Source organism: Delphinapterus leucas, chromosome 20 (genome assembly GCF_059928025.1).
Source record: "Delphinapterus leucas isolate spDelLeu-1000000601 "Yukka" chromosome 20, BTC_Dleu_Yukka2, whole genome shotgun sequence".
Taxonomy (NCBI): domain Eukaryota; kingdom Metazoa; phylum Chordata; class Mammalia; order Artiodactyla; family Monodontidae; genus Delphinapterus; species Delphinapterus leucas.
The window spans coordinates 6,331,793-6,355,342 of record NC_143148.1 but is presented as its reverse complement, the minus strand read 5'-3'; the positions used below and the strand labels follow the sequence as shown (position 1 = coordinate 6,355,342).

General features: G+C 47.8%; 1 protein-coding gene and 1 long non-coding RNA gene across 4 annotated transcripts; one reads left to right on the top strand and one right to left on the bottom strand.

Annotated features, from left to right (window-relative positions):
- Window positions 1–3,169: 3,169 nt before the first annotated feature.
- Window positions 3,170–6,384, bottom strand: LOC149744573 (uncharacterized). Its single transcript, XR_016390846.1, has 2 exons — window positions 4,852–6,384; window positions 3,170–3,887 (listed from the first exon to the last, which is right to left on the bottom strand). It is a non-coding gene; the product is annotated as an uncharacterized LOC149744573 (long non-coding RNA).
- LOC111180504 (sialic acid-binding Ig-like lectin 5) lies at window positions 3,876–15,049 on the top strand. Of its 3 annotated transcripts, XM_089902154.1 has the most exons (9): window positions 3,876–3,972; window positions 4,039–4,422; window positions 4,638–4,916; window positions 5,137–5,184; window positions 7,581–7,838; window positions 7,924–8,208; window positions 8,517–8,607; window positions 8,958–9,039; window positions 13,138–15,049. In XM_089902154.1, exons 1-9 carry the CDS (start codon window positions 3,924–3,926, stop codon window positions 13,318–13,320), a joined length of 1,659 nt encoding a protein of 552 aa, XP_089758280.1. In that variant the 5' UTR covers window positions 3,876–3,923; the 3' UTR covers window positions 13,321–15,049. The 3 variants fall into 3 exon arrangements, 2 of the variants coding, with proteins under 2 accessions (XP_089758280.1, XP_089758279.1); XM_089902153.1 differs by having other exon boundaries at window positions 3,909–4,422; XR_016390834.1 differs by lacking the exon at window positions 8,517–8,607 and having other exon boundaries at window positions 3,909–4,422; window positions 13,138–13,154.
- Window positions 15,050–23,550: the final 8,501 nt, after the last annotated feature.

Here is a 23,550-nt window from a genome sequence, read left to right as displayed (position 1 = left end):
TCAGCCTGCGTGATGTGACTCAACACATTAAAGGTTGATGGTTACCCTTCCAATCCAGGCAAGATGACATTGGCCCATTGTACCCTGCTTCTCCCTCTGTTCACAACTATAAACACTGCGAATGGTGCAAGACACAACCAAAGGAGAATTCTGCAAAGTGGTAAGAAGAAGGCAAGTTGGTTTAGGACCCCAGGACTGGAAAAACAATGCAGAGTCAGGGCATCCCAGTTCCTACAGCCAAACGAGGATGAACACTCACACCCACCGTTTCCCAAACCCTGACTGAGAAACAGTCAAGGGTTATCATCATAGTGTCAGGAATGAGCTCACCTGTCCCATCATCCGGGTTATGTCCTCTCTCCCTCCTTGGGGCTCCCACAGCCCCGTCCTCCCCGCTGCATCAGCCCAGGCCACGCCCGACTGTGATTGTGTCTCCATCCCCCTTCCTGACCCTGGCTGGTTCTCCTCCAGTGGTGGCCTCGCCTTAGCCCAACCCCACAGGACACTCTGCTCAACAGATGGGAGACAGGCACCCAGGGTGCAGGAGCGGCCACCAACTCAGCCAGTGGAGGGACCTGCCCGAACAGCGGCCTGTTCAGCACGTCCTGGCCTGGGGAGGGGAGCGGAAGTGTGGCCAGAGTGAAGTAAGAGGGAGTAGAGATCAGAGCCGGTGCACGGAGTGAGGCAGGAGACAGATGGGCTCCAGGCAGGACCTTTACAACTGGCCTCTTGTTAACACTTCCTGGGGTGAGAAGAAGATGGGCTCCAGGCCGTACATTCACTCCCAGCCCCCTGTTTACATGTCCTGAAGCAAGAGACAAACAGGCTCCAGGACTCCATATTGATGACCGGACTCCTGTCTATCTTTCAAGATCTGCACCTCAATATAAAAACCAGCGACAGAAATAGGGTAAATAACCAGACATTGGACATTTTTATGGCAGGAACAGAGTGGGACAAACCCTGTTAAAAGATCAAGAGGCCATGCATTTCCCATCCTTGGGGCAAGGGAAACGTTGCACATGCGCAGAAAGGCTCCTTGGGGTCAAAAAGGAGGGGGCACCACCCCATAACATGTGAGGCTAAGTCCGTCCCATAGGCCTCTAAGCTGGAATCCATCTTGGAAAAAAGCTGCGCACGCATGCTGTTGAGGGTCCTAGGGCAGGTCAGGTGTGGAAAAAGAAACCAGATAATTGACCAAAGGTAAACAAAGACCCGGAAGAACGGCCCTATATGAATGACGTAACCGCCTTTTTATGGGGCTCTTCCTCATTGGGGGGGACGCCCACACCCTTTCCCTCCGGGTGTGCGTCTCTGCCTTGCTTCTATCTTAACTAAACAAACTGTTTCTCTGTGTGCTCTCCCACTTGTTGTGCTGTGTCTCTAATAATAAGCTTTGTACCTGTTTTTACAGTTTTGCCTCCGTGAGAGATGCATTTTTCACTGGGGGCAAGGGCCAGGGGGTGTGGTGGCCGGGATTCCTGGTTTTCATCCAGGCTCCCCAGGTTCAATTCCTGGGCCGGGAATTAAGATCTCGCTTCACGCCACCACTCGCTGCCGCCACTCTGAGACCAGGAGGAGAAGCCGAGGTGTCCCCGGGTTACCACCTCTTTCATTCCCTTTTCTCCTCCTGTCCTTGGAGTGGCCCCATCCTGCAGGCTGACCACTGGCCACTGTGTGGGCTGCGTCAATTTGGGCTGCTCTAGGCTGCTCTGAGCCCTCCACTTGTACGAACACGTCGAATCTTCGGGGTGACCCCGTGGGTTCACTTGCTAGGGCTGCCGTAAGGAAGTACGGCCGACTGGGCGGCTTGAGCAACAGAAATTCATTTCCTCACAGATCAGGAGGCTGGAAGTCTGAGATCAAAGTGTCAGCAGGGCTGGCTTCTTATTATTATTATTTTAAATTTTTTAAATTTTTAATTGAAGTATAGTTGCTTTACAATGTTGTGCTAATTAGTGCTGTACAGCAAAGTGATTCAGTTACACGTATATAGACATCCTTCTGAGGCCTCTCTCCTTGGCTTGTAGATGGCCATCTTCTCCTTGTATCTTCACGTGGTCTTCCCTCAGTATGTGTCTGTGTCCTAATCTCTCTTTCTTACAAGGACACCAGTCCTATTAGGTTAAGGCCCACCCCAATGACCTGATTTTATATTAATTACCTCTTTAAAGGCCTTGTCTCCAAATGCAATCACATTTATAGGTACTGGGGGTTAGGACGTGCACATATGAATTTGGGGCGTGACACAACTCAGCTTCCAACGCCGTGTGAGCATAGGCACACCTTCGTACAGAGTGGTTGAGCCCCTCCCCAAGGTGGCACAGCAAGGATTAGGGAAGCCAGCTCAAGCCTAGAGCCATCTGCTGCAGAGCCTGTGCCCCTGAGCCCCGCATTAAAGCCCTCAGGGGAGGAAGCCCGAGGGGAGCGCTGACCACACGAGCTTCTCGCTGAGGGTGGGACTCAGAATGACCCCTGAGGAATGGGCAGGGTCAGACACCTGACCTGCAAGACAGCCACAGAAGAGTCTGTAGAAAACGCCCACCTCTGTCCTTGTATCAGATTCTCCCACAGACGAGGGTTGAACATTGTGATCCTTCCATGTGACAGATGAGAAAGCTGAGGCTTGGAAGGGAGAAGGGCAGGGCCCGCCTACCTCCAAAAACTGGCATCCCCCCAGTGTCACACTGGCTGTCACACTGGCTCCCAAGCCTGGCATGTGCAGGGAGGCCTGCGGCAGGGGGCTGTGAGCAGGTCAGGAAGCTTCAGGACCACCTGTGGGATCATGTCCTTGTGACCACCCTCCTGGATCCTGGTCTCATCCTCTCTATCCATTTACACCTGGGAACTCGCCTTCTAGCTGCATGGAGCGATGGGGTTTCCTCCAAGCCTCTATCTGGGCTGCCCCTATCTCACACTGTATCAGCAGGAGCTGGGGCGTCGGAGAAGTTCTCAAGGGTGGAGACAAAGTCTGTCGCATTCTTGCCTTGTGCTCCACTCCCCTGAAAGGAGAGGTGCCCCTGTGCCGTCGTCGTGTTCATTTTGTTCCCAGGTCCAAGCTTGCTCTGCTCGCCTCACAACGGGCGCATGAATCGGAGATGAGGTGTTGAGGGAAGGAATGACAACTTTATTCGGAAATCTGGCAGACCTAGAAGACAGCAGACTGGTGTCTCTGAAAAACCATTTTACTGGGGTTTGGATGCCAATTTCTTTTATAGCACAGAGAGGGAGAGGAGATGAGGAAGTAAAGTAAAAAGGCCACAAGCTTTGCAAACATCTCCTGGAATGGCCAGCCTCGGGGAGGGAATGTGTTCATTTCTTCTTCCTTGCAGCCATCCACGGGTGGAACAGCGTCCAGCTGTTTCCCTGAACGAAGGCACTTTGGTTTAACCTTCAGGCAGAGGGGCAGGGCTCCCCGAGGCAGGCCATTATGTAGAGACAGTATCCTTTTAATGAACAAAAGCAGTGGAAAGCAAAGGTTAAAGTAGAAGAAACAGATCCAACATGGAGTCAGGATTGACTCTTCCCTGTTACAATTTCAGTAACTAATCACCACCTCTTTCACCCTGGCGGGACCCATCCCCCTCTTTCATGCATGGAGCTTTCCCGGCTGCCCCTCCTGCATCTCACACCTGACGGGGACTGACCGGCCTGATTTCCTGCGGACAGAGGTGTGGGAGGGACAGGCTGTGGACAGGGATCCGGGAGACGCCTTTGGGCTGTATTCGCTGCTCGTGACCCTCACCAGGGCCTCACACGGAAAGTAGAAGTGGTGACTCTCCAAGGTCCACGCAGCTCCGGCAGCATGTGGGTGCGGAGTTCCTCTTTTGTGTTCGGCTACCTTCTGACCTCAGCTCTGGGCTTCCTGTGAGAGCTTCCTCTCAATCCTGTGACACAAAGGCCCCATCAGTCTTACCCCAAAGATGCTGCTATTGCCACCGCCGCTGCTGCTGCTGTCCCTGCTGTGGGCAGGTGGGTGGGCTGCGGGGAGAGGGGTGGGCGGGGCAGGGGCTGCAGCTGACCCTTGTTCCTCCGCAGGGTCCCTGGCTCAGTACATGAGCTACTGGCTGCAGGTGCGGGGGTCTGTGACGGTGCAGGAGGGCCTGTGTGTCCGCGTGCCCTGCTTCTTCCACTATCCCTGGGACTACTGGGACGACTCTGTCCCAGCTTTCGGCTACTGGTTCCAGAGCGGGGCCAGACCCGACCAGGATCGTCCAGTGGCTACAAACAACCCAGGTCGTGAGGTGCTGAAGGACACCCAGGGCCGATTCCACCTCCTTGGAGACCCCCGGACCTACAACTGCTCCCTGGACATCAGAGATGCACGGCAGGGAGACACGGGGACATACGTCTTTAGGGTGGAGAGAGGGCTTTCTGTGAAATATAGTTATTTAAGGAACAAGCTCCACCTGCATGTAACAGGTAAGGATGGTGTCAAGGAGAGGACACAGACACAGGGGCCCTGAGGGCCCCCAGGGCAGGGCTGGGAGGGGACCCCCTGTCTTCTCATCCTGGGAGGGGCCCTAGGGGACCTAGGAGGACAGGCCGCTGCGGCTGGCCTGGGGCAGAAACAGCTCTGAGGGGCACACTCGGGGCCCCCCATCCAGGGCCTGGTTCTGTTTCTCTCTCCTCTTCAGCTCTGACACAGACACCCGACATCCACGTCCAGGGGACCCTAGAATCTGGCCTCCCCAGGAATATCACCTGTGCAGTGCCATGGGCCTGTGAGAGGGGGCCACCCCACACCTTCTCCTGGATCGGGGTTGCCCTCACTTCCCTGCACCCCAAGAGCCCCCATTCCTCGGTGCTCACCCTCACCCTGGGGCCCCAGGACCATGGCACCAACCTCACCTGTCGAGTGACCTTCCCCGGAGCTGGCGTGAGCACAGACAGAACCATCAGACTCAACGTGTCCTGTGAGCCGGGGCCAGGGCGCCGGGTCCCTGAGGGCAGAGGGCGTTGGGGACGGGAGGGAGGGCCTGGGCTACTGCGTGCTGAGCCCTGCGAGCTGGAACTGGGGAGGAAGGAAAGAGGACACTACTCCACCCTCTTCCTATTTCTAATGTTTCTGGGGGAAAAGGGCCGATGCCTACCTTCCTGCCACTGAAAAGCGGACAGTTATGTCTGTCTGTCCAGATGCACCCCAGAAGCCGACCATCAGAGTGTTCCGGAAAGAAGACACAGGTAGGTCTAAACCTCTCTTCTCCAGGGGTGTGGTGGAAGTGGAAGTGTCTCTGCCCTTCGGAGCAGAGCTGGGGATCAGAACTCAGATGGCAGAGAGGCTCAGGCCTGGGGTGGGGACAGCAGAGGTGGGAAAACCCCCACTGGCTCATCAGCTTACACACTGTCCTCCCCCTTTCGCTGACCCTGCTCTCATGGGGTATCGCGTGGCCTCTTCCTTGTCTGTTGGACGTGGCTGTCCGCACTGCCAGGGCTCCATCCTTGTCCCACATCCTGCCCTCATTCTCCTTAGGATCTAGACCCCACCTACTCCTTCAGTTTCCTTCCCTCATTTTAATGTTATTGTTTACAGTAGTAAGCATACGGGGCTTCCCTGGCGGTCCAGTGGTTAAGCCTCCACGCTCCCAATGCAGGGGGCGCAGGTTCAGTCCCTGTTCAGGGAACTAAGATCCTGCATGCCGCACGGCACAGCCAAAATAAATAAATAAATAAAACAAAATATAGAACATAGTTTAAAAAAGAAAGAAAAGAAAAGAAAAGAATAAGCATACAATGTGTGTTAGTTAGCTCAGGCTGCCACAATAAAATACCAGAGACTAGGTGGCTTAAAAACTAGGAATTTATTTCTCACAACTCTGGAGGCTGGGAAGTCTAAGATCAAAGGGCCGGCTGATCGGGTTCCTGGTGAAGGCTCGCTTCCTGGCTTGTGCACGGCTGCTTTTTGTCTACGTTCTCTGGTATCTCTTATAAGAACACTAACGTCATCGTGAGAATCTCAATCTCATGACCTCATCTAACCCTAATGACTTCTCAAAGACCCATCCAAATACCTCCAAATACCATCATATTGGAGGTGAGGGCTTTGACATATGAATTTGAGGGGAACATAGTTCAGTCCCTAGCAAAATTTAATAAGAATAAAATAGTATTCAGCACTTGTGTATCTCCCCTCTTGGTTATCTTTTAGAGTAGAACCTACACATATACATTTTAAAACACACACATATATGCAGCTCATGCTACCCACATGCTTTGCATCTCTATTAGTATTTTTTACTAAACTTTTCATGTGGAGTAATTTTAGACTCACATGGTACAGAGACTTTCCACAAATCTCTCACCTCATCATTAAAATCCTCCATCAACATGGCATATTTGTCACAACTAAGGAAGTGACTAAGGAAGGTACATTTCTACAAACTAAACTCGCCTTTTTCTCAAACTTGGTATATCTTGGAGATTTTCCTGTATCTGTACATAGGAAACCTTCTTCATTCTTAATAATGACCCCGTGGTTTTCCAATTAGAAGTATATTATATGATAAAGTACTTAATAGGTCTCCTGTTAGTGGAAAACTATGGTGTTTCCAATCCTTTGCAAAGACAAGGCAAATGTGTGGGTCTGGAAGATTACTCTTGAGAGAGAAGGAAGTCCTAGATCAAAGGGTATGTTTGTAATTTCTACAGATATTGCCAAATCGAGCTACATGGAAGTTGTTCTGCTTATACTACCCCCTGCCATGTGTCTATTTCCCTGCTAAACATTTTCATCCTTGCTGATACCATAAGTAAATGCACTATCATGTTACTTGCATTATCATTTTGTGAATAGGTTGCGTATCTTTCATTGTGTTTAAAAACCATGCGTATTTCTTTTTTTTTTTTTTATTGCGGTACGCAGGCCTCCCACTGTTGTGGCCTCTCCCGTTGCGGAGCACAGGCTCCGGACGCGCAGGCTCAGCGGCCATGGCTCACGGGCCCAGCCGCTCCACGGCGTGTGGGATCCTCCCGGACCGGGGCACGAACCCATGTCCCCTGCATCGGCGGGCGGACTCCCAACCACTGCGCCACCAGGGAAGCCCCATGCGTATTTCTTTGTGGTCTTTTTCTTGATGATTTGAAGAAACTCTTTTCATATTAACGCAATCATCTGTGTATAAGTTGGAAGGATTTATTTCCAGCCTAATCATGGGGTTTTGACTTAGTGTGTGGTGATTTTGCTAGGCAAAAACATGCCATTTTTCTTGGCCACAGCGCGTGGCTTGTGGGATCTTAGTTCCCCAACCGGGGCAGTAGACTGTGCCCCCTGCAGTGGAAGCACAGAATCCTAACCACTGGACCGCCAGGGAACCCCCGCCATTTTTTTTTTTTTTTAAGTTGCATTCAGTGATGTACTGGGACTAGCTCTTACTGGTTGGCGAGAGCCCGTTGTGCAATTGCGTCCATCTTTTCCCACTTCTGGGTTCAGAGGCTTCAAATTACGTGCTTGAAATTGGCCAAGATGGGAGTTTTTACACAGAGGAAATTGACAAGCGCTACAAAACAGGAAGATATGAGCCCTTAGGCGATGGAAGAGACCGACAGGTAGACTGAAGCTAGCTTTCTCTCTGTCTTGCCAGGACCTGAAATTCTGGGCCAAAGCCTATCTCTCCCAGTCCAGGAGGGCCAGTTCCTACGCCTGGACTGTGTTGCCGACAGCAACCCTCCTGCCAGGATGAGCTGGATCCGGGGGAGCCTGACCCTGAGCCCCTCCAATTCCTCGAACCCTGGGGTCCTGGAGCTGCCCCGGGTGGAACTGGAGGACCACGGGAAATATGTCTGCCGAGCTCAGCATCCGTTAGGCTCCAAGGAAGCATCTCTGTGCCTCGTTGTGAAAAGTGAGTTGGAACACACCAGAGGGAAGGACGCCTGGGTTTTAGGGAGGGGAGAGTCTCCTCTGATCCCTCCCATCTCTCCCCACAGACCCCCCGCAGCTGCTGGGACCCTCCTGCTCCCAGGAGGAGGAGGGTCTGCACTGCGACTGTTCCTCCCGAGCCCAGCCGGCCCCCTCCCTGCGCTGGCGGCTGGGGGAGGAGTTGCTGGAGGGGAATTTTAGCAACGCCTCCTTCAAGGTCACCTCCAGCTCGGCTGGGCCCTGGGCCAACAGCTCCCTGAGCCTCCGCGAGGGGCTCAGCTTTGGCCTCCGACTCAGCTGCGAGGCCCAGAACGGCCACGGGAAACAGAGCGCCACTGTCCTGCTGCTGCCAGGTCTGGGAGCTATGAAGGGCCGTGTCCGGGGAAAGGGGACACACGAGCCTGCGTCCTAGAAGATACTGAGAGGGAGAGAAATGGGCCTGATTCAGGGCAAAAGGGGAACTAGAGTTCAGGGTCCTCTGTCGGTTGGCTGGGGTGGGGGCTGGGGACACAGGAACCTGCAATTATATAGAAGGATGGGGGACAAAGGACAGAGTCCTGGATAGAAGTGGGCACACTCGTGGGTCGTGGATTTGAGAAGGCTGGTCACTTAGGTGCCTGCTTAGGGAGACTGCAGGTCAGCCCAAGCCTCTTACTTGCAGGGAGGCCAGCACCCAGGACCTGTGTGGTTTGGGGGGCCGTCGGGGGATCTGGCGCCACAGCCCTGCTAGCTCTCTGCCTCATCTTCTTTGTGTGAGTGGTGGCCCCAGTTTGGGACAAGACTTCCCAAGGTGGTGGTATGGGGGGCAAGGGGCGAAGGAGGGGGAGACTCGAAGAAATTTTCAAAGCTCAAAGCTCAGAGCTGAGGGCCCTGGTAGAGTGATGAAGCCAGGAAGGAGGGCCGTTAGTTGAAGCGGCATCAGGAATGTAGCCTCCTGACATCTTGGCCAAGTGTGGACTCTGGTGCCAGCCATCCTGGAGGAGGGAGCAGGTGTTCTGGTCATGGTCTCTGCAGCTGGACGCCGGCCTGCATTCAGTCAGCCCTTCTCAGCTCCGTGCAGTGAACCCACCAAGCCAAGAAAGGCCCTGGTCTCTCTTTTCAGAGTGAAGATCTACAGGAAGAAATCAGCAGAGAAGGCATCAAGCAGAGATGGCGTCCGTCCCGCGTTGACTTCCATCTCTCTGGTGAGTGATGTGGGCAACTTTCCATCCAGTGTCTCCACTGGACACCTCTCCCCTAACAGGGGCCATAGCAGCTTACTCAGCACCTCAAAAACTGAGTTCGTCCTCCCCACCTCCAAATTTGTTCTTCCTCCTGAATTTCCTGTTGCACTCAAATCACCCTCTCCTCTTTCCCCTCCATCACTTCCCAGAGCCAAGAATTGCCCAAGTCCTGTCCATCTTCCTTTTAGCAAAGCTCATCTCCATTTGGCCCCTTCCCTGCTGAGCCCTCACATTCTCTCTGCTGGGTCACTGGCTTCATCTCTCCTCCCGGAACAAGCTCTCGGCAAGAAATTCCCCTAACAGCTGTCCTTCAGTCAGCCTGTACTTGCTCCCCACTGTCTAGATCCAACAGAAATATGATGCGAGCCATGTATATAACTTAAAACTTAGCCAAGTTAAAAAAGTAGAAAGGAACATGAGATCAATTTTAATATAATATTTTATTTAACCCAACGTAGCCAAAGTGTTATTTCAAACATCATGTCATCAACAGTCAACATAAACATACAAATTATTGAGATTTCTCTTTTTTCTTTCTTTTTCTTTCTTTCTTTCTTTCTTTCTTTCTTTTTTTCTTTCTCTCCTTCTCCCTTCTTTCCTTCCTCTGTTTTCTTTCCTTCTTTCTTTTTCTTTCTTCCTTCCTTCTTCCCTCCCTCCCTCCCCCTCCCCCTTTCTTTCTTTTTTTTTTTTAATTTATTTATTTTTAGCTGCATGGGTCTTTGTTGCTGCACACGGGCTTTCTCTAGTTGCAGCGTGTGGGGGCTACTCTTCGTTGTGGTGCGTGGGCTTCTCATTGTGGTGACTTCTCTTGTTGTGGAGCACGGGCTCTAGGTGCAAGAGCTTCAGTAGTTGTGGCTCACAGGCTCAGTAGTTGTGGCTCTTGGGCTCTAGAGTGCAGGCTCAGTAGTTGTGGCTCACGGGTTTAGTTGCTCCATGACATGTGGGATCCTCCAGGGACCAGAACTCAAACCCATGTCCCCTACATTGGCAGGTAGACTCTTAACCACTCTGCCACAAGGGAAGCCCCTCTTTCTTTCTTTCTTTCCTTCCTTCCTTCTTTCTTCCTTCCTTCCTTCCTTTGTTCCTTCATTCCTTCCTTCATTTCTTTCTTTCTTTCCTTCTTTCTTCTTTCTTTCTTTCTTTTTTCTTTCTTTCCTTCCTTCTTTCTTTCTTTCTTTCTTTCTTTCTTTCTCTTTCTTTCTTTCTTTCTCTTTCTTTCTTTCTTTCTTTCTCGACTTTGAACTCCAGTATGCATTTTGTACTCACAGCACATCTTTGTTCTGACTCACCACGTTTCATGGGCTCAAGAGCCACGTGTGGCTGGGGGCTCCTGCGCTGGACAGCGCAGGCCTAGGAAATCAAGACCAAATTCTTCAGTCTGGTGCTCTGTGATCTGTCCCCTGCCAAGCTCTCCAGCCGGCAACCTGTCCCTCCCCACAAAATGAGCTTATTATATTCTATGATATTATGATTTATAATAAGAAATATATATTTGGTCTTTATCCCCTATTCCTGGCACAGAGCTCCTAGAACTCTTGAACTTTCCTGTGATGGGAGTGATAAAAGTATTTCTTGTTATATTCATGGGGTGACTTTTGGGAAGCACCTAAGGATGGGGGCTGGTTACTGGGAGAACCAACCATGCAATTGGGGGATTGGAACTTTCAGTCCCACGCCCTGACCTCCAGGGATGGGAAAGGGGCTGGAGGATGAGTTCAATCCCCAAGGGCCAATGATTCAGTCGATCATGACTATGGAATGAAGCCTCCATAAAACCCCTCAAAGTATGGGGCTCAGAGAGCTTCCAGGTTGGTGAACAAGTGGAGATTTGAAGAGATTGAAGCAATCGGAGAGGGCATGGAAACTCTGCACCCTTTCCCTATACCTTGCCCTACACATCTCTTCCATCTGGCTGTTCCTGAGTTATATACTTTAATTTAAAAAAACAGCTAATTTAATAAGTGAAATATTTCTCTGAGTTCTGTGAGCTGCTCTAGCAAATTAATGGGATCTGAGGAGAGGGGTTGTGGGAATCTCTGATCGACAGCTGTCTGGTCAGAAGCACAGGTGAGAATCTGGGACTTGTGATTGGCATGTGAGGTGGAGGGTGGGACAGTGTTGTGGGACTGAGCCCTTAACAGTGTCAGAATTGAGCTGAATTGCAGGACACCCAGCTGGTGCCGCAGACATGCTTGTTGGTGTGCAAATCCCCCCACCCCTGCCCCATATTGTAAGTGGTTCCAGGATCCTTATATCTCCAGGCAGGGCTCACTCTTTGTGACTTTGTGCATTTGCATTTGAGATTTCCTCTGTCCTGATCCCATTTGCACTGGTCAAGCCCTCAGTCATCTTTCTTGCCCCAATTAATTTTTTTATTTATTTTTTATTGAACTATAGCTGATTTACAATATTGTGTTAGTTTCGGGTATACAGCAAAGTGATTCCTATATATATATTCTTTTTCAGATTATTTTCCATTATAGTTTATTAAAAGATATTATACGTAGTTCCCAGTGCTATACAGTAGGACCCTGTTGATTATCTGTTTTATATGTAATAGTGTGTATCTGCTAATCCCAAACTCCTGATTTATCCCTCCCTGCCTCCCCTGTAACCATAAGTTTGCTTTCTGTCTGTGAGTCTGTTTCTGTTTTGTAAATAAGTTCTTTTGTATCATTCTTTTAGATTCCACATATAAGTGAAATTATATGGTATTTGTCTTTCTCTGTCTGACTTACTTCACTTAGTATGATAATCTCTAGGTCCACCCATGTTGCTGAAAACGGCATTATTTCCTTCTTTTTTTAAAAAATGTATTTTATTGAAGTATAGCTGATTTACAATGTTGTGTTAATTTCTGTTGTACAGCAAAGTGATTCAGTTATATATATATATATATATATATATATACACACACACATTCTTTTTCATATTCCTTTCCATTATGGTTTATCACTGGATATTGCTTTTTTTTAATTAATGAACTTATTTATTTATTTTTGGCTGCATTGGGTCTTCATTGCTGCATGTGGGCTTTCTCTAGTTGCGGCAAGTGGGGGCTACTCTTCGTTGCAGTGCCCGGGCTTTTTGTTGCAGTAGCTTCTCTTGTTGCAAATCATAGGCTCTAGGCGCATAGACTTCAGTAGTTGTGGCACGTGGGCTCAGTAGTTGTGGTGCACAGGCTTAGTTGCTCCGCGGCATGTGGGATCTTCCCGGACCAGGGCTCAAACCCATGTCCCCTGCGTTGGCAGGCAGCTTCTTTTTTTTTTTGGCAGGTGGATTCTTAAGCACTGTGCCACCAGGGAAGCCCTATCACTGGATACTTAGTTCCCTGTGCTATACAGTAGGGCCTTGTTGTTTATCCAGTCTATATATAATAGTTTGCATCTGCTAATGCCAAACTCCCAATCCATCCCTCCCCCACCCCACCCTCCTTGGCAACCACAAGTCTGTTCTCTATGTCTGTGAGTCTGTTTCTGTTTTATTTCATTCTTTTTTAATGTCATGCCAATTTATGTCATTTAAATATTCCCCTGCCCTATACCAGACCGACTGTCATCATGCATCCCTGTAATAATCACAGGCCTGTCCCCACCACACTGTGAGCCCCTGGAGGGTAGTTCAGGTCTCCTGCAGACCTCTGTGACTCTCACCCACAGCACCCTGCTTCTGTCCATCAAATCACAATTTGCAATTCGATAAGTTTTGAGTGTGCAACAATTTCATACAGTCCCCTTGTCCTCATAGACTGTGCAAGGTCAGGGATCTTGTCTGTGGAAGAATCACTTCACCTTGCTCACTCAGTCTGTTTTCCTAACTGTAAAATGAGGATAACATTTATATCATCCATGAAGGGAAGTTGTAAGCATTCAGTAGGGTGAGAAAAAAGAACAGACCACTATGATTAAAGGAATGAATGAATGAGTGAGTGAGTGAATGAGTGAATCCTCAGGAAATGGGTGTGAAATGGATAAGGGAATAATTGCCCCCGTCAAGCCCCAGGTTCCCTTCTCCAGACCTCAACAGCCAGCTCTGAAGCTCTTCTCTCGTTCCACTCAGGGTCACCTCAATGAATCCTGTTCAGACAGCCCCTCAGACTACCAGACCCCAGCTCCGGCCACCTCCACCTCAGGGAAGGAGCAGGAGCTCCATTACGCCACCCTCAACTTGCACAGGCTGAGGACCCACAACTTTCAGGACCAGGACACGACTGAGTACTCAGAGATCAAGATCCAGAAATGACGCCCCCGCCCCCAACCCCAGAACCAGGCTGGAACCCAGAAAATGCATCTCTGAAGAAAATGTGTGCGAGGCACCGATTCTTGAAGACTTGGCTGCCCTCTGAGCCAGAGCTTATAAATGAGAAGGTGAAGCTCCTTGGAGCGGCTAAAGGGCACAGAGAGTCCTAGGTTCAAATCCAGGCCCTGGTAACCCTAAGGGTGTTATATCAGGCAAGTCACTTTACCTCTCTGTGCTTCAGTTTCCTGCTCTGTAAAATGGGGATAATATCCATTAGGTACATTGTTAAGTGGGGAAAATGCACTTTGGGAGTTGTTAACTACATTGTTATGTGTTAAGTTAACCTCAGGATGGAGGGAGATGTCAGCTTTTGGCTCTACCACATATTTCTGTTTTGCCTGACTGTTTTTAAGAACATGAATTATTTTTTGTTTGTTTGTTTTTCTGGGAGGGAGGAGATAAAACATGTATTATTTTTTTAAGTAAATCTAAATTTACCTCTCTGGATGGAGACGATATTTCCCAATACATGTATCTAACAAAGGACACCCAGGATATATAATGAATATATTTTTTTAATAATAAATAATTTAAAAATAAATTTGAAGGCTTCCCTGGTGGCATAGTGGTTAAGAATTCACCTGCCAATGCAGGGGACACGGGCTCAAGCCCTGGTCTGGGAAGATCCCACATGCCGCGGAGCAGCTAAGCCCATGCACCACAACTACTGAGTCTGTGCTCTAGAGCCCTCGAGCCACAACTACTGAACCCGCGTGCCACAACTACTGAAGCCCGCATGCCTAGAGCCCGTGCTCCGCAACAAGGGAAGCCACCACAATGAGAAGCCCGCGCACCGCAACAAAGAGTAGCCCCTGCTCACCCTGACTAGAGAAAACCCGCATGCAGCAACAAAGACACAACGCAGCCAAAAATAAATAAAATAATAATAATAATAAATATATATATTTTAAAATAAATAAATTTGAAAAAAATTTAAAGGGCTATGTAAAGAGCTTCCACAAATCCATTAGAAAAAGGCAGACAACCGAATAGGAAGACAAATAGTCAAATGGCCAATAAGCATAGAGAAAAGTATTCAACTTCTGTAGCTGTCAAGGAAATAAAAATTAAAATCACAGTGGTGCCAACTGCATAGTTACACTGGCTAAGATAATAAAAATAATGTCAAGGAAATCAAGTGTTGAGGATATTACGCTAAGTGAAATAAACCAGTTACAGAATGCCAAATGCTGCATGATTCCAGCTATAGGAAGTATTTAAGGAAATCAGACTCTGAAACAGAAGGTAGAGGGGCCCTGGGGGAGACTCAGAGAAGGGGAGTTAGGAAATTGCTCTTCAATAGGTGTAGAGTTTCATTTTTGCAAGAGGAAAACATTCTAGAGATTTGATGGCCAACAATGTGCATATCATTAACATTACTGTACCGTGCACTTAAAAATGGTTAAGATGGTAAATTTTATGTTATTTTTTTTTTATCACAGTGTTTTTAAAAGTACTGTATGGTGGTTACCAGGGTCTGGGGACTGGGGTGTCGGTGGACAGTTAATGTTTAGTGGGTACAGAATTTCAGTTTCGGGTGATGAAAAAGTTCTAGAGACAGACGGTGGTGATGTGAATATGCTTAATGCCATTGAATTGTACACTTGAAACATGGTTAAACCAGTATGTCATGGGTACTTCATCACAATAAAAAATGTTTCCTTAAAGAACATCAAGGGGCTTCCCTGGTGGCGCAGTGATTGAGAGTCCACCTGCCGATACAGGGGACACGGGTTCGTGCCCCGGTCCGGGAAGATCCCACATGTCGCGGAGCGGCTGGACCCGTGAGCCATGGCCGCTGAGCCTGCGCGTCCGGAGCCTGTGCTCCGCAACGGGAGAGGCCACAGCAGTGAGAGGCCCGCGTACCTCAAAAAAAAAAAAAAACATCAAGTGTTGGTGAAGACGTGGAGCAACTGGAACTCTCCTACACTGAGCACCTGAGACAGCCGTTCAACTCCCAGGTGTGCACCCAACAGAAGCGCGTACACGTGTTCACCAAATGTATACAAGAGTGTTCATAGCAGTGCTTGTTGTAATGGCTGAAAACAGGAACCTGCCCAAATTCCCATCAACAGTAAGACAGGTGACAACAAGGTTCTACTGTATAGCACAGGAAACTATATTCAGTATCTTGTAATAAGCCATAGTGGAAAAGAATATGAAAAAGTACATATATATATATACATATATATAATATGGCTGAATCACTGTGCCGTACACCAGAAACTAACGCAACATTGTAAATCGACTATACTTCAGTCTAAAAAACAAAAAACAGTAAGACAGGTAAATAGAGAGTAAATTATTTACGCAATGGAAAAAGCAACAACTGCACACAACATGTATGAATCTTCCAAACAATGTTGAGTGAAAGAACCCAGACACAAAGCATACATACTATGTGATATCATTGATATGAGGTTCAGACAAAACTAATCTTAAAAAAAAAGGAAAAAAGGGCTTCCCTGGTGGTGCAGTGGTTGAGAGTCTGCCTGCCGATGCAGGGGACACTGGTTCGTGCCTAGGTCCGGGAAGATCCCACATGCCACGGTGCGGATGGGCCCGTGAGCCATGGCCACTGAGCCTGCGCGTCTGGAGCCTGTGCTCCGCAACGGGAGAGGCTGCAACAGTGAGAGGCCCGCGTACCGCAAAAAAAAAAAAAGAAGGAAAAAAAAGTTAAAAAGCAGCTTTCACTGCTGAGGGCCCAGATTCCGTCCCTGGTTGGGGGACTAAGATCCCACAAGCCATGTGGCGCAGCTGAAAAAAAAATCAAAAACCCTAATCTTAGGTATTAGAAGTCCACATACTGGTTACCCTCAGTGGGTACTGGCTGTAGGAGGGCAGTAGGGGTATCCTGGGGTTTCCAGTAAGGATCTGTTTCTTGATCTGGGCATTCATTGCTCAGATATAGTCACTCTATGAAAGGTTGTTGTTGTTTTCTAAATACTGGATCCTACTCCTATCCTTTTTTTTTTTGAAATTTATTTTTATTTATTTTTGGCTGCATTGGGTCTTTGTTGCTGCGCACGGGCTTCCTCTAGTTGCGGCAAGCGGGGGCTATTCTTTGTTGCAGTGTGTGGGCTTCTCACTGCAGTGGTTTCTCTTGTTGCGGAGCGTGGGCTCTAGGGCACCAGGGTTTCAGTAGTTGCAGCACACAGGCTTAGTAGCTGTGGCTCCCGGGCTCTAGAGCACAGGCTCAGGAGTTGTGGCGCATGGGATTTGTTGCTCTGTGGCATGTGGGATCTTCCCGGACCAGGGATCAAACCCGTGTCCCCTGCACTGGCAGGCAGATTCTCAACCACTGCGCCATCAGGGAAGTCCCTATGAAACATTTTTGAGTCAAACAATTATGATGTGTGCTCTTTTCTATATGAATATTACTCTTGAATAAAATTTACATTAAGCTTTAAAAAGATGATCCTTGTAAGTTTCTAACTCTGATTTCCACCAAACGATAAGCTTCCCCAGGGCAGGGACAGTACTATGTCCAGCCTTGTGTTTTCAGAGCCTAGCCTTGGACACAACACATAAACTGGACTCAGTTAACCTTTGAAATGATTTGCACTCAAGTGCAAGGGGAAGACACAGCCGGGCTCTGCTGAGGCTTCCCATGTTGTTTCCAGCCCAAGCCTCTCTCCTAAGTTCTGAATCCCAGTGTCCTCCTCCACATCTCTCCCTGATTGACCGCAGGTGCTTTGCTTTCAGTGTATCCCAAGCTGGACTCTGTATCATCCCTCAAACCTGGTTCTCCCCTGGGTCCTCCGTCCAGGACTCGAGAATGTCCGTCCAGTAGCGTGGTGCCTGACTCCCAGTATCAGCCAAGGAGAGCATCGCACCCTCGTGCCTGGATTAGCTCCATCTCCCCACCGGGACACAACTTCTGGCCCAGCACTTCTTGGATCTTGTGAAACAGGCCTCCTCCCCTTCTCCAGTCTCTCTGGTTTCCATTTAGGTTCCTCTCTGTCTGTTCCTCCAAGAGGCCACTGTCCTAAACACTTCCTGAATTGGCGAGTCTGCATCTTCTTCTCTCCCCGGGGGTTGTAAGCTTCTCCTGGCCACTGTACAAAGTGCCTCAAGACCCAGCTACCAGGTCCAGTAGTATTCAAGGCCCAGCTTTCAGCATGACGCCTTCTTCAACCCTGTCCTATCATCTGGGGAAGAGTCTTTTAAAAAAATATTTATTTATGTATTTGCATTGGGTCTTAGTTGCAGCAGGCAGGCTCACCGGCTCCTTAGTTGCAGCTTTTCAGTTCCTTAGTTGTGGCATGAGAACTCTTACTTGTGGCATGCATGTGGGATTTAGTTCCCGGACCAGGGATCAAACCCGGGCCCTCTGCACTGGGACTGCAAAGTCTTAACCACTGTGCCGCCAGGGAAGTCCCCTGGGGAAGATTCTGGAACTCCCTCCTCTGGAACCCCACAGACCTCATTCATCTCTCCACTGTAGTTTTAATCACAGGGCCTAGAGGCTGTCTAACCTGTCTTAGTGAAGGCAGGGGAGGGCAGCTATTAAAACTGTAAGCCCCTAACCCTCCTACATTGTTGGTAGGGATGTAAGTTGGTGCAGCCATTATGGAGAGCAGTATGTAGGTTCCTTAAAAAACTAAAAATAGAGTTACCATATGATCCTGCAATCCCACTCCTGGACGTATTTCCAAAGAAAACTCTAAATCAAAAAGATACACGCGCCCCAATGTTCACAGCAGTACCAGTTACAGTAGCCAAGACGTGGAAACAACCGAAATGTCCATCGAGAGTTGAATGAATCAAGAAGATGTGATATTCATATACAATGGAATATTACTCAGCCATAATAAAGAATGAAATAATGCCATTTGTAACAGCATGGATGGACTGAGAGATTATCATACTAAGTGAAGAAAGTCAGACAGAGAAAGACAAATGCCATATGATATCACTTACATGCGGGATCTAAGATATGACACAAATGAACTTACCTACGAAACAGAAACAGACTCAGTCATAGAGAACAGACTTGTGGTTGCTGAGGAGGGGAGGGGTGGAAGAGGGGAGGGGAAGGATTGGGAGTTTGGGATCAGCAGATGCAAACTATTATATATAGAGTGGATAAACAACAAGGTCCTACTGTACAGCACAGGGAACTATATTAAATCTTGTAATAAACCATAATGGAAAAGAAAAAAATTGTAAGCCCTTTCCTAATAACCACAAAATGGAAAAAATCCAAATATCTATCAATGGATGAATGGATAAACAAAATGTGATCCATCCCTACAATGGCATATCATTCAGCCAGAAGAGCACGGATACACGCTACGACATGGATGAACTTCGGTAATATGCTAAATGAAAGATGCAGGACACAAATGGTCACATGTTGTAAAATTCCATTTATATGAAACCTCCAAAATAGGTAAATCCATAGAGACTGAAAGCAGATTAGGGGCTGCGGGGGGCTTTGGGGAGGAGGAACTGGAGAGTAACTGTTTCATGGGTATGAAGTTTCTTTTGGGGGTGATGGAAAATGTTTTGGAACTAGACAGAGGTGTTGGTTACAAAATATTGTGCATATACGAAATGCCACTAAATTGTTCACTTTAAAATGTTTTGTTTTGTTTGCGGTACGCGGGCCTCTCACTGCCGTGGCCTCTCCCGTTGCGGAGCACAGGCTCTGGACGCGCAGGCTCAGCGGCCATGGCTCACGGGCCCAGCCGCTCCGCGGCATGTGGGATCTTCCCGGACCGGGGCACGAACCCGCGTCCCCCGCATCGGCAGGCGGACTCTCAACCACTGCGCCACCAGGGAAGCCCTAAAATGGTTAATTTTATGTCATGATAATTTCTCCTTTATTAAAATAATAATGATAATACTAATAATAGTCATTTAAAGTCCTTCCACCAGGATTCAAGCACCTGCTTCACCACTTAACCTCTTGCTACTACCACTTGCTCATGTGTCAAATGGGGAGGACAACCTTCCTTAGCTCATTTTGTTGTTTTGAGAATTCAGTGAATTCATGCCCCCAGGCATGGTGCAGTGCCCTGTGCTTGGTGAGCCGGCAGTGACTGTCACCTGCAGGTGGCTGGTCAGAGTGTACCCAGAGAAACACCGCCCAGGTAATCATTAAACTTACTAAACAACCGCTAGGTTTGAAGCTGTAAACGTGCGGCACCCTGATAAGTGGGTATTTCTGCGGTCATGGGTAAAGGATGTTGACATGCAAGTTAGCAAAGGAGAAGTATGAGGCTTATTTCAAGCCTTCGTGGTCAGGGTTCTGTTTCAATCCCCCCCCTTTCTTCACCCGTTCCCCCTGAGTCAGCAACTCCCTGATCTGTCCCCTCTTCTCTAGCCCAGCCTGGCCTCTCTCCCCTGATCATTAAAACACCCTCCTCGGGCTTCCCTGCTGGTGCAGTGGTTGAGAGTCCGCCTGCCGATGCGGGGGACGCGGGTTCGTGACCCGGTCCGGGAAGATCCCACATGCCGCGGAGCGGCTGGGCCCGTGAGCCATGGCCGCTGAGCCTGCGCGTCCGGAGCCTGTGCTCCGTAAACACCCTCCTCCTTAAAAATCTGGGCTCCGGTGTCATCCCATCCAGCAGCAGCAGAGGGAGCGAATATGCAGCTCCAACTCTGTCCCTCTCCTCCTAAATGTCCTTCCATGCCTGCCCCTTTCCCTCAAGATGAAATATCAACTTCCGTGAGAGTTATTCAAGAATTTTCACGCTCACACCTTCATCTACCCTTGGCACTCCCTGGTGGTCTAGTGGTTAGGATTTGGCGCTCTCATCTACCCTAAACACACCCCCTTTTAGCCACCACTTCACACATCTTAGCCACATCCCTGTCACTTCATGAAGATCTCATACCCCTTCCTGTCTCTCCAACCTTCATTCATATGGTCCCATCCCACTATAATATTGTCCCCTTTCTCCATCTTTGCGATACATGCTTATCCTTTGAGATCTGACTCAAGTATCACCTCCTCAAACAAGCTATCAATACCTTCCCTGCTTTACCCCGCCCCCACCCCTGCACTTTCCCGTGGGTGGATTAGAGTCCGGTTTATCAACCTCAGCACTACTGATATCTGGGCAATTGGGGGCTGAATGACTCTTTCTTGTGCAGGTGTGTCTTGTGCATTGTAGGATGTCAAGGAGCACCTCTGATCTCTATCCATGAGATGTCAGTAGCTTCCGCTGGCCAGTTTTGACAACCAAAAATGTCTCCAAACATTACCAAATGCCCGTGGGAGAGCAAAACGTCCCCCACCCCCAGCAGAACCACTGGGTTAGAGCCTCCCTCCTCTGCACTCACACAGATACTTCAGTGGAACGACAAACTTTCTCCAGTTCTTCTTTTCGAAGTCACCACAAACACCATTTCTTCACTCCTGGAAAAGTTTCAAAACAATTAAGTGCATTTCAGTTCCTTTGCATCGCATTCATGAGGGGAGCTGTGGGAAATTCCTACATTTGTTCCTCATTTCTTTGTTCCCCAGACTTCTGTCTGTTGTTGTTCCCAATCTGCATTCTACCATACACCAAGAATAACAAAAGGAAGAAGATACAGTTTCTGCCTCAGACGAGTTCAAGTTCATGGGGTAAGGTTTGGGGAAGGAACAGAAATACGTAACCTATTAAAACACAGTGTGATGTGGTTCCTATCAAGATGGACGTAGGGTATTAGGAGAAAAGCAGGAGTTGGCCCAGCAGAGAAAATGCAAAGCAGCCCAGGTAGTAATAACATCAGGTATAAAACAAGGAGGTGGGAGACGACCTGGCAGCTGTTTGGGCAAGAGAGATCAGTGTGCAGTAGTGAGGCCTGGGGTAAAAGACACAAGGTGAGGTCACATCCCTAGAAACTTTGACTGATCTCTGCTCTCCAAAGACTTTGTAGCCATGTTGAGGAGGCTGGACTTCCTCCTTCAGCCTGTCACACAAAAAACAAATCTGGATTAAGATAAAAAGAGAGTTTGTTCAAAAGGATTATTGCAATAAGGGGAATGGGATTATTGCAACAGGGAAAAGGAAACTTCTCTTTGTTAAAAAACAAGTTTTAATAAAGTTTAAAATACGGAAATCACACAAAGCATCTCTTCCAATCACAGTGGACTAAAACTAGAAATCGATAACAGAAAGGAAACTGGAAAATTCACAACTATGTGGAAATTAAACAGCACGCTCTTCAACAATCAAGAGTCTAAGAAGAGGGGCTTCCCTGGTGGCGCAGTGGTTGAGAGTCCGCCTGCCGATGCAGGGGACACGGGTTCGTGCCCCGGTCCGGGAAGATCCCACATGCCGCGGAGCGGCTGGGCCCGTGGCCATGGCCGCTGAGCCTGCGTGTCCGGAGCCTGTGCTCCACAATGGGAGAGGCCACAACAGTGAGAGGCCCGCGTACCGCAAAAAAAAAAAAAAAGAATCTAAGAAGAAATCACCAGGGAAATTAGAAAATACCTTGGGACAAATGAAAACCAAAACACATACCAAAATTTATGGGATGCTGTCAAAGCAGTGCTAAAAGAAAAATCTATAGCTGTAGACGCTTACATTCAAAAAGAAGAAAGATCTCAAACAAGCCACATAATTTTACAGATTAAGAAGCTAGAAAAACAAAACAAAACGAAACCTAAAGCTGGCAGGAGGAAATAAATAATAAAGATTAGAATGGAGATAAATGAAAGAGAATAGAAAAGCAATAGAAAAAATCAACAAAACAAAGTTGATTCTTTGAAAAGATCAACAAGACTGACCAACTTTTCAAAATATAAATTTATTTAGTTAATTTTTGGCTGTGTTGGGTCTTCGTTGCTGCATGTGGGCTTTCTCTAGTCGCAGTGAGTGGGGGCTACTCTTCGTTCTTGTCATTGTGGTGGCTTCTCTAGCTGCAGAGCACGGGCTCTAGGCATGAGGGCTTCAGTAGTTGTGGCACGTGGGCTCAGTAGTTGTGGATCGCAGGCTCTAGAGCGCAGGTTCCATGGTCGTGGTGCACGGGCTTAGTTGCTCTGCAGCATGTGGAATCTTCCCCGACCAAGGCTCAAACCCATGTCCCCTGCATTGGCAGCCAGATTCTTAACCACTCTACCACCAGGGAAGTGCAAGACTGACCAACTTTTAACTAGATCAACTAAGAATGAAAGAGAAAAGACTCAAATTACAAAAATCAGAAATGAAAGTGAGAATATTACTACTGATTCTAAAAAAAAAAAAAAAAGACTGTGAGAGTACTGTTAACAATTGTATAGCAACAAATTGGGTAACCCAGATGAATGGATAAACTCCTAGAAACACACAATCTACTAAGACTAAATCATGAAGAAATAGAAAATCTGAATAGACCTATAACTGGTAATAAGATTGAATCAATAATTTAAAACCTCGCAACAAAGAAAAGCTCAGGACCAGATGGCTTCATGAATGAATTCTACCAAACATTTAAAGAAGGATTAACATCAATCTTTATTAAACTCTTCCAAAAAATCAAAGAGGAGGGAACACTTCCTAACTCATTCTTTGAGGCCAACGTTACCCTGATACCAAAGCCAGACAAAGAGACTACAAGAAAATGAAACTACAGACCAATATTCCTTAGATATGACAGTGAAACAGAGACAACAAAAGAAAAGTGAAAAAATTGGACTTCACCAAAATTAAAAACATTTGTGTATCTAGTAACATTATCGACATAGTGAAAAGGCAACACACAGAATGGGAGAAAATATTTGCAAATCATATCTCTGAAAAAGGATTAACATCTACAAGATATAAAGAGCTCCTACAACTCAACAAATACAAATGATCCAATTTTTAAAATGTCAAAGACTTGAATAGACGTTTCTCCAAAGAAGATATAAAAGTAATAATGAGATATTACTTCATACCTATTAGGATGGCTATTATCAAAGAAAGAAAAAATAGGGAGGTTGATGAAGTTTCAGAGAAATTGGAACCCTTGTGCATTGCTGGTGAGAATGTAAAATGTTGAAGCCACTGTGGAAAACAGTCTGAAGGATCCTCAAAAAATTACACATAGAATGACCATATGATCCAGTAATGCCACTTCTGGGTATATACCCCAAAGAAATGAAAGCAAGGACTCAAACAGGTATTTGTAAACCAATGTTCATAGCAGCAGCATCACAATAACCAAAAGGTGGAACAACCAAAGTGTCTATTGGCAGATGAATGGATAAACGAA

Excerpts from the sequence above, each read along its gene's own strand:
- LOC111180504 (XM_089902153.1), top strand. The coding sequence starts at position 3,924 with ATGCTGCTATTGCCACCGCCGCTGCTGCTGCTGTCCCTGCTGTGGGCA. Across the intron at positions 8,608-8,957 it reads CTCTGCCTCATCTTCTTTGT|AGTGAAGATCTACAGGAAGA; the intron begins GTGAGTGGTGGC and ends CTCTCTTTTCAG. Across the intron at positions 9,040-13,137 it reads CGTTGACTTCCATCTCTCTG|GGTCACCTCAATGAATCCTG; the intron begins GTGAGTGATGTG and ends CGTTCCACTCAG.